The sequence below is a fragment of the Carassius gibelio genome, chromosome B5, assembly GCF_023724105.1.
Source record: "Carassius gibelio isolate Cgi1373 ecotype wild population from Czech Republic chromosome B5, carGib1.2-hapl.c, whole genome shotgun sequence".
Classification (NCBI taxonomy): domain Eukaryota; kingdom Metazoa; phylum Chordata; class Actinopteri; order Cypriniformes; family Cyprinidae; genus Carassius; species Carassius gibelio.
The window spans coordinates 22,348,846-22,363,226 of record NC_068400.1 but is presented as its reverse complement, the minus strand read 5'-3'; the positions used below and the strand labels follow the sequence as shown (position 1 = coordinate 22,363,226).

The 14,381-nt window shown below is 38.7% G+C and overlaps 1 protein-coding gene across 4 annotated transcripts in view; it reads right to left on the bottom strand.

The window, feature by feature from the left end:
* LOC127957264 (double C2-like domain-containing protein beta) overlaps positions 1-14,381 on the bottom strand; it is a 283,809-nt gene that overhangs the window by 219,937 nt on the left and 49,491 nt on the right. For all 4 annotated transcript variants that reach the window (XM_052555724.1, XM_052555726.1, XM_052555727.1 and 1 more), the window contains one exon: positions 3,440-3,602. In XM_052555724.1, the coding sequence (XP_052411684.1) occupies positions 3,440-3,602 (163 nt within the window). The remainder of the gene's footprint in view (positions 1-3,439; positions 3,603-14,381) is intronic.

The window sequence follows — 14,381 nt, the reverse complement described above, 5'->3', positions numbered from 1 at the left end:
AACTCTTTATTGTTTTGGCCAATGGAGAGTTGGACTTAGTATGTTATGGCCTCTGAAGCAACAGAGAGATGTTTTCTAATAATCAGTGTTTCCAATGTTCTGAATGTAATTGACAGTATTGTGTTTTACTTAAAAGCACTTTACAGAAGGTTCCAGCACCTATAAGCTTCCTGAATTTCTGAAATGTACTATTTCTAAATTGTTTCTAAATATGCTATTGCTACACTTCATGGCAAAAATTGCACTGGTCTGCTAGACTTGGTTGAACAAAAATAAACAATATTTTGTTGCTTAAGCTTATGTATTCAGTCATTATTCAATGGTATACTATAAATCCATGTGAAAAAAAAATACTTCTCACTGTTCCCAGGTCAAATATGTATATGCGATTAAAATGCGATTAATTTCGATTAATTACATGTATATAAACAAATAACTTAAGAAGCAAAACATGAAAAATACACAAGCATACAGTCAAATTTGGTTCTTTATAAGAACACAATTCATTGTTGGACTTAAAATGTTACAAAAATCTCATAAAAGTGTATTTTATCAAATGGTCAGTTTTTAAATCAACGTGTGCTTTTATCAAGCTTCATTCAATAACAACCTCTGATATGCTCATGCATAATAGCAGCAGCTGGTATGGAGGTATTACTCTATGTCAGTCCCACAAAAAAGCCTTTCAGATCCCATTTATTCAGTCTTCCTTTAAATGGATAGAAAAGGTGTCCACCCCTACGACACTAATGCATCTAATACACTTCTCGCTATAAAGCAAACGTGGATGGCACTAAGCCATATTTGGTGTTCGAAGGTTGGTTCAACAAAAAAGGAAAAGAAAACTCATGAACAACCACATATGAATTGTAGTCCAGGAACATATGAACAGATGTGCACCTGCCAAAGTGAACCACTCCTACAATACATCTTTGTAACGCTATAAAGCACCACCATATGTGGAATTGATTAACGTTCCTGAACATCTTATTTGTATGTCGAAGATAATGAAATGCATGAGAAATTGTGTGACTGTAAACTCTTATGACCCACAAATTTTATCATATGTAATAACATTATGATATATTGGCCCTCTGAGCGTTGGAGGCTGATACATTGCCTCACATGCTGTATGACTCTTCTACTGCCTAATTCTTCTGATAAGTAAGCTTATCACACACTGCAGATGGGACCATTTAATTCATGCCATGGCAAGTTTATTTTTTACATATATTTAACTTTTCATCCTCCCTTAAATGCATTTCTGCAAGGTTAAGCAGAACTGTGTCTGGAAGCTAGGAGCATTTCAGCCTGAAATTAATGTTAGAGTGAATGTTTATATGGAGAAGGGTTAAATGACTTTGACCTTAAGATGACTTTGCTCATTAATAGTGTCACTGGCAAAGAAGGGGATGTCCCATCTAAAGTAAGGGTGTTTTAATAAGCTAACTGACCTTTAGATCTATAGCCTCACCAGTATATTTAGATTTAGCTGCTACAATGGCCTAGTTACAGACACAGTATGGAGGTATAAAATGTTAGCATAAAATCACCAAAAGTGTGGTTATGTGCTAGCAAAATAAAAAATTTTTTTGATTGATAATATGATTTTTCTTATCTTATGCAATGGTGTTTAAACATTTTTGTGTGTCAAAATATTCCAGGTTCTATTCAATTAAGCAAACTGACAGCAATTGAGGCATAAATACTAGAGGTACAGAAAAAGGTCAAGGTTCAGTAGGTTTTTGGTGTATATATATATATATATATATATATATATATATATATATATATATATATATATATATATAGCCTATGTTTGTTGCCTTTTTGTTAGACAACAGTTTACTTAAACTCTGGCTTTATTTATATGTATTTATTCATGTCAGTATTGCTGCAACTAGCTGCAACACACTCTTTGTACTTCAGTTTATGTTGTTGTTGTCATACATGGGGGAAAAGATTTAAAGTTATTTCATTCTGAATGCAAAATATTTGAGCAAAGAATTTTTTTAATTAGTATAACTGAGCTTCCAATCTACAGGCGCACTTTTATTCCATTGCTTTTAACTGTGTGCTGAATACGTTTAAAACTTTTAATATAATACTCATGTTTGGGACATTTTTGTAAGTAGGCAACTTATGTAAAGGGTACATAAATGGTTTACCCTCACACTAACATCATAAATAGTCTGCATCTTGTGGCCACTGTATACTATTGAGACAGTTTCTTCTATTGACTTTAACTCAGATTTGTACTTTTATTAAGAAAAGGATGAACACAATCATTGTACACAAGCATTGTAGTAAAAATATATTTGCCTTCAACTTTAAGGAAAGACCAGAAAGAATAGTAATACGAGAGAAGGGGAATGGGATAAGACCCAGAAAAAACTTGATCCTGTTTTCTCCTTTAACACCACAATCTTTTATGGTCCAAGAATGAGAATTTCAGTTTAGAGCCCTGCACGGGCCTCAAATCTAGGCCCGAGCCCGGCCCTGGCCCGAGACGCTCAGGCCCTAGCCCGACCCGTGTCCGACAGCTCATCAGAATTATCAGCCCGAGTCCGACACGAGCCCATGTTTTTATTTATTTTATTACACAGTGGAAGCCTGCCCTATTTGCAACAATTAAAAAATGTTTTGTGTTATGTTTCTTTTCATTTCTTTATCAAGTTAATTTAGAAAAATGTTTGGAGCATTTTTTTTTTTAAATGACGATTAACGTTAAACAGTCGAGCCGACAGCGAGTAGCCTAAAACATATTTAATCAATTAAGCCTCTCAAATTAACACTAATACTTTACTTAGCTACAATAAAATCCATATATAAAACACTTCAAGCATATCACACAGACAGTTAGTTTAATAAATGTCCAGTCAAATGAAAAGTTAGAACAGTCTCTTACAGAGCATCGTGGAGAAAAAGAATAGCCTCCAGAGTGGAAGGTTTTAACCCAGTCCTCCTCTCTTCTACCACTCTTCCCGCTGCGCTGAAGACACGTTCGCTGCTACTGACGGGACAATAAACACAAAGCGAGCCAGTCTTGACAGTTGCGGTAGCAGGGTCTCGTGCTGTTTACATTTACATTACTTTAGAGGCCAATAATAGCTACTACTACAACAAGTGGATATAAGTGAAGTATAATCGTGGGTCGCGCTGACGGAAACGCGTGCGTGCGCACGTGAGACTGTCATGTCAGTATGTCAGTTTAATTATAACGGGGCTAATTATCAGATTTTGAAAGTTATGAGGTTATGAAATGTCTTTCTATGTTTGTTTTTCTATTGTCGACATCAACTTCTAATTTTTTAATTTAATGTCTAAAAATATAAATAGAAGGATAACCCAAAAAAGGCCCGAAAAGGTCCATATAGAGTAGAATGGAATGGAATGTAATAGAATAGAATAGATTAGAATAGAATAATTAGAATCTAACCTTTGCTTTGAGCCCATGTGTAGGTGATTGGTGCACTCCTGGCCACTGGTAGTAGCTCTCCTCTTTCTATTACTGGCTTCCTGTTATCTAGAATTGAATCCTTAATGGGACGAATATGCTTCGGCAATGCTTTGTAGAACCAGGCTCCAGAACGTTTCCACACCTTTGAAGAGCAGGGAAATGAAAACAATTTAAGCACATCTCAGTACAGAGTGATTTAAACAGGTGCTTAAAGACATGGTGTTGTTCTAAAATATTACATTTGTTCGTTTTGTTAAAACACTGATAAAAATAATATATATAAATAATATTATAATATAATATAATATACAGTGCCCTCCACTATTATTGGCACCCTTGGTGAATATAAGCAAAGGTGGATGTAAAAAAAATATATCTGCATTGTTTATCCTTTTGATCTTTCAGTTAAAAATATTCAAGAAATTCTAACCTTTCATTAAAGTAAAAAAATTGAAAGTGGGGAGAAAATCTCATGATTAAATAATTATATTTCTCCAATGCATGTTTGCCACAATTATTGAAATTATTTTGAGTAAAATATCTCTGAAGTATATTACCATTGACATTTATATATATTTTTAGCACACCAGGGTGACTAGGAGCATGAAATTGTCCAGCCATGACTTCCTGTTCCACATGATTATAAATATGAGGAACACAAAGACCAAATACCCCTTAATCATCCATCACAAGAAGTAAACCCAAAGAATATAGTTCTGATATGCAGAACAAGATTGTTGAGCTTCACAAAATAAAAGTGGCTGTAAGAAAAGAGCTCAAACATTGAAAATCCCCATTTCCACCATCAGGGCTATTAAGGAGTTCCAACTAAAGAGGTTACAAATCTTCCTGGAAGAGGACATGTGTCTATATCAACATAATGCAAGGTAACAAGAAGAGTTTGAGTGGCTGAAGACTCTCCAAGGATCACAGCTGGAGAATTGCATAGATTAGTTGATTCTTGGGGTAGGAAAACCTAAAACCAAAATACTCAAAGATCCCCTACATCACCACGTTCACAATGGTTTGAAGAAGAATTCTCCTTGCTCATTCAAGAACAAAATCCAGAATTTTCAGTTGTCAGGCATGACTGGAACTTCAAATGGCACTAGCTTCTATAGTCAGGCTACAGAAAAAGAAAGATGAAAAAAAATAAACTTTTGAGCAGCAAACCATCCAGATGGGTTTAGTACAAACAGGGATAAAAAGTACTCCATGTCCAGTGTTAAATATACTGCTAGATCTTTAATGCTGTGGGCCTGTTTTACTGCCAGAGGTCCTAGACATCATGTTCAGATACATAGCATTATATATTCAATCAGATATCAAAAGACAAAAAAATCTAAACCTGACTGCCTCCTTTAGAAATCTTACAGTATAATGGGCTGTGGCTGGATCTTCCATCAGGACAATAATCCTAAACAAATGTTAAAATCAACACAAAAATGGGTCACTGAGCACAAAATGAAGCTTCTGCCATGGCCGTCCCAGTCCTCTGACCTGAACCCTATAGAAAATGAGTGAGGTGAACTGAATAGAAGAAGCACCATGAAGGAATGGTCTCTGATCTCTTATCAGGTGTTCTCCAAACTCTTTAGGCAATAATTACTGGCCAAAATGAACTAGAGAAATAGGAAGGTTTCTGATCGCACATGAAGACAGCAGAGAAGCACTCTTACGCAGCACAGTTATTGGATCGTTTTGTTAACTTTGTGGCTTATTATTTTTAGTCGTTTGGGGCGCGGTAACATGTCCCTCTCACAATATATTGCTTTACCGATGTATCGCTTTTGCCACTCAGAAATGTTCACGCAATTATGGGAAGTCGTGGCCTAATGGTTAGAGAGTAGGACTCCCAATCGAAAGGTTGTGCATTTGAGTCCCGGGCCAGCAGGAATTGTAGGTGGGGGGAGTGCATGTACAGTTCTCTCTCCACCCTCAATACCATGACTTAGGTGCTCTTGAGCAAGGCATCGAACTCCCAACTGCTCCCCAGGCGCCGCAGCATAAATGGCCGCCCACTGCTCCGGGTGTGTGTTCACAGTGTGTGTGTGTGTTCACTGCTCTGTGTGTGTGCGCACTTCGGATGGGTTAAATGCAGAGCACAAATTCTGAGTATGGGTCACCGTGACCACCATCATGGGCTTAATGTCACGTCACTTTCACTGTCACTTTCAATCATGCTGCACGTATCAGAAGATCTGCACTCTGACACTACATGTGCACCGTGCTCTGGCCCACCTTTTCCAACCAAGCCAGGGCAGGCTAAATGAACAGTGCCCGAGCATGGCACAGAGTGATCGCACTATTCAAACGAACCTGACTTTGGGGGATAAATGTGTTTGGACACCATTAAGATTGCCTAGCGAAACGTGTTCGGACACCATTAAGATTGCCTAGCGTGGGTACACCCTTATTCTCCTGTATCCTGCACACACGAGTCTCTACCTGCCCTTCAAGTGGTGTCCCATGCGACATTATACTGTATTGTGTCTAAAAGTCGTTTCTTTTAAATTTATAGCACAGTAATAAAGGCAGCAACATGTGATGGATAGGACCAAACAAGAAAAATTACTAATAATCTTTGACTGTGTAGAAAAGTATTATAATACTAAAGGCACCAATACAAGCAGCACAGAGCGCTTATGCGCATCCCGTGTGCAGAATGATTAGCATGAAACAACACGAAGTCACAGTAAGCAGGCTATGCAGCCCTCAGAATCCACATAGAAAAGTTAGTACAACACACAAGCTGCTCTGCACGTGTTCATCTTCAGTTCTGTCTTCACAGCAGGTCAGTCAGTGTACTGTTTGAGTAAATGAATTACTCCGGGATATTGGTTTATTTTGACTCACAGGGAGTGTTGGCCACGTTAAAAAAGGTAATTATTTTGTGGATTAATGCTTACTGGAAACGCAAACCAAACGGTTAAATCAACGATTAGTTCACAAACCGAACATCATTAGTACAAAGGGAAGAGTTATTTATACATAGTGTATTAAATGTGTTTTTGAAATTTTATTGAGCCTTTTCTTTGAACAGTTTTAAACCTCAGTTACTGTGCACTCTTAGAGAGAGTGTCATTGTTTTGACTGTAGTAACAGAACGAGACATGCTGTTTGATTGCTGAATGGAGGATGATAGCCACAGCATAAAGAAGAGTTTATGTGAACTTGAATTTAATGACTTCAATATTAAAGGCAGGGTAGGTAAAAAATATATAAAAAACTTTTTTTTCCAAAATTTGTTTAAACTTTATTTATATATCAATACATAATTAAAATGTAAGTACTCTGAAAAAGAAAGTATAAAAATCGAGTGTCTGTAGACCTCTCATGACGTTTTAAAGACAGCTCATTATTTCCATTCACTCCGCCCCCTCCCTTCTGGGCTCCTTCCAAAGCCACGCTATAGCTATCTGTCACGGATACGAACCCCGTGAGTCCCTCCAGTGGCCAGCAGAGGGCACCATCACCCGAATACTGACACTTACAGGCATCCAAACACTCACGTACAGTGATACTGACTACATTACCCAATAGCCCCGTACCTTGGACTGATCACCGGCCAGGTGTTCCCTATCAGAGACTGCCATATAAGCCAGACCTTTGCATCACCTCATTGCGAGGTCTTGTTACTGCCATGGCTAACTTTTCTGAGCGTTTTACCCTGTCTTGTTTTCCCAGTTGCCAACCTTTGTTGTATATCGATCTATGAACCTTTGCTGCCTACCTTTGAACCCTGATTGTTATACGGACTGTGATACTTACTTGTTACCCCGACCCACTGCTTGGTATTGACTACGATTCTGATATTCCTGTTACACTGTGTTTGCTGATCCTGACCCTTCGCCTGTACGACTATGAGTGTTCTAATAAAAGCTTGCAAATGGATCCCAAGTCGAGTCATTCACCGTTACACTATCATCTTGAGCTAGGCCTATAGATTATTTATCGTCTCTACAACGGCTCGCTAAGTAATGTTATGTTAGCTATATTATGCAGCTACGTGTGCTAATGACACATGCTTCATGAAAAAATAAACAAAAAAAGATGTATGATCAAAATACAAAAATAAAGATTTACCTGTCCAGCAGAAATAAAGCCATCAAGGAGTCACTTTTCAGCCCCTTGAGTTCCCTCAGTTCTCGCATCGCTGGAAAGCCACGCCGATATTAACTCACGTTTTATTTCTTTGTTTATCCAAAGACTTTTTGTTCATTACCTTTTCTTGTTGCGGTCTTCCTTTTTTTGCCTGGTTTGCCTTCACTAACTGCATAGGCCGGTACTGTGAATTTTGCTTGCTGTTTCTCTGCCATTGTTTTGGTATTCCTAGGATCCGTGCCTCTTGAATTCCTCAAATCAAACGTATGCGCGTAAGTGGGCAGGTCATGTGTGGCAAAAGTGTGGTTGCCATGGTTGCGAGAGAGTGACAGTCGCCTAAGCCAATCCTATGTTTCGTCCCGAATGGAAATAATGAGCTGTGTTTAATACAGATTAAACGGTCTAGAGTCACTCGATTTTATACTCTTTTTATCAGAGTACTTACATTTTAATTATGCAGTGATATATATAGAAAGTTTAAACGAATTTGGAAGAAAGTTGTTTATAAATTTTTTACCTACCCTGCCTTTAATCTGTACCACATATGGAACAGCTTCAGAACACTTTAAATATGTTCTTCAAAACGTTTTGGTGCTTTATAATGTTTTTGTGCCTATCTTGGGGCTCAACAATAACACATAATAGTATATGCACCGTATTAGATTTGGATCGGTCTAGTCTGATTCCAGTAGTGGAGCCAATACTGATCCTGAGTATCAGATTGATGCATCCCTAGCACACACTACAAAATAGTATCTGTTGTGTGCTCCGGCATGTTTAGTACCACTCCTGAGCCCAACGAACCATGCCCTGGCCCATCTCCTCCAACCGGGCCAGGACCTGAGGGCAGCATGGAGCTCGCAACACTAGTCAAACGAACTGGGCTTTGGGGGTCAAATGTGTTCAGGCACGGTACAAAACACCTTTAAAGTGAAGTGACATGACAGTCAGCCAAGTATGGTGACCCATACTCAGAATTCATGCTCTGCATTTAACCCATCCAAAGGGCACACATACAGCAGTGAACACACACCTGGAGCAGTGGGCAGCAATTTATGCTGCAGAGCCCAGGGAGCAGTTGGGGGTTCAGTGCCTTGCTCAAGGGCACCTAAGTCGTGTTATTGCCAGCCCGAGATTCGAACCCATAACCCTAGGGTTAGGAGTCAAACTTTCTAACCACTAGACCACGACTTCTGAAATGATGATGAAATAAGCACTCAATTAAAAAAATAAAGCACCACCTATATCTAATGCATCTCTGTCACTTAAACCATCACATTAAAGGGGTCATATGATGCAACTTAAATTTATTCTTTATCATTGAAGTTTTACAAGCTCTTGTTAAAGAAGATCTGTATATCGGGCCGATATTTGTAATTTTTTTTTATATATTGGCATCGGCGGGAAGCCGACGTGTTGTTGGTGCGCTGCTGCTGCCTCATGTGAAGCACCCCAAGCCAAAACTTTTGGAAGATTCAACGACAGTCCTTGGAGATAAAGATAGTAAGAGAATTTCACTCTGTAAATGGGGTGGAGAAGTTGGCAGCTCTCACAAACACTGCAGCATTATTGAGGGCTCCGTTACTCCGCCCCGCTCACAGACAGGACTGCGCTCGGAGAGACAGCTGTCCAGGAGCTGCCCACAACGGTGAATGATATTTCTTGGGAAGCATGGTTTGATGCAGACAATAACCAGTTTTCCATCCAACTCATTTGTATTTAGGGATGTCAATAATCGATAATTTCCTTTTTTGCAGCGGTATTATTATTATTACTACGTGTTTAGTCTGAATAAAATGCTAGTAGCAGGACTGTAAAATGAATAGATGTGATTATGATCATTTGATAAAATGAAGAGAGCGCGCCATACGTTTGAGATCATTTTACTTTGTTGACTGTTTCTCGTCAAGGAGACCGCCGAATGTGCCTCTTTAAATGGTTTTGTGGTGTTCGTTGTTGTATTTTAAAACGCAACTGCAATTTTTTCAAATGAGACTATAGTAGTGGTGCAACGGATCATCATTGATCCGTGATCCGTTCGGATCAATATCTTTGGTTCGGCAAACACGTGACCGCAGATTGATTTATGAAAAAAAAAAAACTGCGCATGTTCAGTCTACACTCAGTGGTCATGGCGAGCAGAGGAATGGAGGAGCTTGAACGCCCTGCGCATTTTGGCTTCCCTGTCAGATATAACGATGAAGGATGAGGTTAGAGTGTAAAACTGTGACGGTGCGTAGAGCCACGTTACGACATCCTGTCGCGCACCCACTTCAGCGAAAAGATTGAGCCAGATCTTTACGAACAGGAGAAGAAAAAGGTGGTGGATGAACTATCCCGAGCATCCTCTGTTGCGCTCACGACAGACGGGTGGACGTCCAGGAGTACGGAGAGCTCTGTGATGATAAATGATCACTTCATCACAGCACACTGGGAGATGAGAAGTCCGGCTATTATGTTAAAAAGAAGATATTATGCCATGTGCACTTTAAGTTGATTTCATATATTTTATTAATAAATTAATGTTACTAAAAATTAAGACAAAACGTATGTTTATTTGTCTTGGCCTTTTTTTTTTTTTGCTGATCCGAAAAATTATCTGATCCATACGATGAAGAGCGAGCGCGGGTTTGACTAGATGTATTTGGAAGCTATTGCTCAGGTCTCGTTCTGCACATATCCATATGTTTCCATATTCGCAATGTATCTGAATGTTAAACTATAATATATATATATATATATATATATATATATATTTTTTTTTTTTTTTTTTTTTTTACGTAAACTAGACAGAAAAGATCATCCTCTTCACATGAGCAAAAACGTGCATAACAGCAGAGTGGACCGGCATACTGCGGTCTATTTAAACTGACCAGTGTAACCTTTTATGTGTTTGGTTGACTGTACTTTATTTTAATAATGGACTGCGATGTAAGTTTGAAATTAGAATGCACTTTAGATGTTCTGTGTCATTTATAGCAAACACAGAGTGTGTTTGCAGCACTACTGTTATACATTTTTTATACATTTAATTTTTTATATTTTTCAGTTCAATAGATTTTCATTTCTAAAATTGTATTTAAATGTATATTTAAGTTTACATTTATGTTCCAAAAAAAATGGTCTAAAACTTATGCTTATATACTTATAAATGCTCTAAATGATTGACTTTTTTATTTTATATATATATATATATTAGGGGTGTAACGATACGCGTATTCGTATTGAACCGTTCGGTACGACGCTTTCGGTTCGGTACGCGGTACGCATTATGTATACCGAACGGTTCGTTGGAGTATTTAACAGGGCTCTCAAGTCTCACGCATTGGGCGTGAGACTCACGCATTTCAACCCGTTCACACGCTCACACGCCACACCTTGTATTTCTCACGCAGAGACATTACGAGGACAACGCCCACCAAGTTGCGGCGCTATTTTTTTAAACAGTGAAACAGGTAACGTAGAGGAATCAAGTGAGTTCCCCGAAGGCCCTGACACGCACCTGCTAATCGAATAAAAAAAATATAGCTACCGATCAGCCAATCAGAAAATAGCATTGCTGTATCCGGGTAAGATTTTTACAGGCTCGTGTGCAACACAGATCCAGACGCTCGCTGAAGTAGGTAACGTTACGGTTACAGACTTGTCAAGACAATGACACAGATTTTCACTATATGTTTTTTTTTATCAATATATTAATTTAACATTTTTTAAAAACAGTCTAAGATATGTTTTGGTCTGATGGTTATTATGACCCCGACACGCACGCAATTTTGGCCATTATACGTGGTCGGCCGTAGCTTTTGTGCCTATTATTAGCCCACTATTATTTTTTTATTGCCAAAGTTACACGTTGAAGAGGATGCGGGGCTACTCTGACAGTTTTATATAAGAGACTTCTATAATAGGCCTATCCATAATACTTGTATGGCAGTATCCATAATAGTTTAAAAAAAAAAAAAATGTCTTTCCTTTTATTTTTACTGCACCTCATCCTGGTCCCCATTTTCAAAACGTTTTGCCTAGGCTATTTCATTATATTTTATCCAATGTATAATATTGATTATTGCATTCGTCTATTTCAAAGATGTCAGGGAAGAGGCAAAGGAGCAATCTTTCATGCTTTGTTCTAAAAGATCTGGGCCCGTATTCATAAAGAATCTTAATGCAAAAAGTAGTTCCTAGTGACAAAATTCTAAGAAAATTCTTAGAAATGTGGGCGTTTACTTTTAAAATTAAAGAAAAAAATCCTAGTAAAGAAAAAATTAATTCAGAAAGCATCTTATCCCTTAAAAGAGGTCTTAAGGTAAAATTTGTTATGAGCACAGACGAGGACTTTTAAGAGGCTTAAGAGTTTCTTTAGCAGAGGAGAAAATGGCAGAAAGATGAAGAGGCAGAAGAAATGTGTTGCAGACAATGGATGACAATGAGTTAATAAGACGGTATAGATTATATAATAATTTAATATAATATAATTTAATATATAAATTAAAGTAATCACTACATTACGATATTTGGCAACTGGGAACATGCAACAATGCAATAGTGATGATTTGGGTCTGTCACAATCTTCTGTAAGCAGTGATCACACAAACAATTACAGCACTTTCAGAACATCTTATTGTGTCACAGTTCATTTAGTTTCCACTGGAGATTCCCACCTTGCAGGCTCTAAAAACTGCATTTATGAATATAGCAGGCTTATAGGTGAACACAAGCAGGGGGAATGAACCGTTAATAGTTTGTCCTATACGCTCCCATGTCTGCTTCTTGTCCCTTGCTGTGTCTGAATTTTCCTTTAAGAATGGCCTTGTGTTCATCCACTAACTGGGCTAACAGTAAACACTGTTCCTCTGTCCAGATTGGCTTTCTCGCTCTTCTTGGCTTTGATTCCATGTTTGATACATTAAAACCAACACTCAAACCGCCACTTACATAGGACGGCAATCACTGTAATTGGAAAGAGTGGAACAATTTTTATCATTCTAAGCCAATCAAATACCTTATAGGAAATTAAAAGCATGGTAAATAAAAAAATAGAATTCATATACACACATATAATGTGTGTGTGTGTGTGTGTGTGTGTGTGTGAGAGAGAGAGAGAGAGAGAGAACGGTCAAATAGGAAAAATTACGCATGTAAATTTAAAGTGAGGATTAGAATAGACCCTATACTTAAAATCACTCTTTTTTTTCCTTCTTGGACAACCAGCCAATCAGAGTCTTCAAAAGATTGTGTCATACATAGCAACCGGTTCAACCCCGCCTCCTCACTAAGATAAACGTTTTTGTCTTTTCCTTACTCAGAGTTGCTCTCAGATCGGTCCCGAATCGCTTTTAAGCTAAGACTCCTACGTAAAAGTTTTTAAGCTAAATTAAGAGTTTTCTGAGAGGATTCTTAGAATCTTTATGAATGCGGGCCCAGCTCCCTAAAAAGGTGGCTAGGTCAGAGGAGGAGGCTGTGGAGAATACAGTAGGGGAGGGAGTTAGGGTGCCAGTAGAGGATGGGTGCATGGAAGAGACTGTGGAGGACCATAGAGGAAACAGTGGAGAACCCACTGGAAACAGGGAAAAAGAGAGGGTTATGTAGAGCAGCCACCTGTAGGTGTTCCTTTAAGAAGGAGTGGTCAACCCGATCACCATTCATCACAATGGGAACCACCAGCTCTTTTTACTGGTGCTTAGTCTGCAGACAAGATAACTCCTGTGTCCATCAAGGTGTGAGGGACATAAGCAGGGAGGCTTTCTAAAATAGCTGCATTAGTGTTAGTGCTTGCTCATTCAAATACCTATGCTGAGAGGGTTTTCTCCATGGTGGGATTAAACAAGACCAAAACCAGGAACAGTTTAGCACTTGATGGAACTGTGAAAAATGGCTGGCCTGGAACCACAGTGATTCAAATGGGAGCCACCAACCCCTGGCCTCAAAACCAGCTACCAACACCTACTATAAACAGCACTGACCATTTTTTCTCTCTCTCTCTCTCACACACACACACAAATAAATGCTGAATTAAATAAATATTATTTTATTTGTAAGAATATGTGTCATTTATGAGATCAGACACCCGTCCCCATCAAACCCCTGCCGACATCGCGACCGCGGGCAAAATCTCACTCTGAACTCAGTTCAAAACTTGAGAGCCCTGATTTAATTATATTTGAAAAAAAAAAAAAAAAAAGAGAGAGAGAAATATAATGATATGCGTTCAACAAGGTAGCCCAATAACCCAAACAACGTAACAGGCAACGCCCCTGACACTCCCGAAGAAGAAAAAAACACCATCTTATATGTTTATGTTAGGCTACTCAGCAGGCGCTCGCTCACTCAGTACGCGCTGAAGGCTCGTTGCAAAATAGCCAATGCGTTTAACAGACTAGAAATGAGAAGATCCTCCAATAACCAACAGGTCTGGTGTTTGGGTGCACTTTGGATTCCCTTTAAGCTATAATGGTGATGGCAAGAGAGTGGTGGATAAAAAAACAACGGTATGTCGCATCTGCAACATGACAGGGTAACGAGGCGTCTGTCTTTGCTAAGCAACAATGACGTGCTCTCTCCATGAGACGCGGAAATTTCAGCGAAGGATAAATGGATTTGCAGCTCTAAAAATCGCTTGCAGTAGCTCTGCTACTGAATTTATTTCAAAATTGCAATCCATATACAACTATGATCAGCTGATCCTTCATCTTGGCTGAGCTCTCAACGTTGTTACGGGAAAGGATGAAGCTGATTGGTTGGTTCTTGTCACATGACCCGCGGTGCGCTTGCGGCATTCTGAAAAGTTGAGATGTTTTTACATTTTGCTGTATCTAAA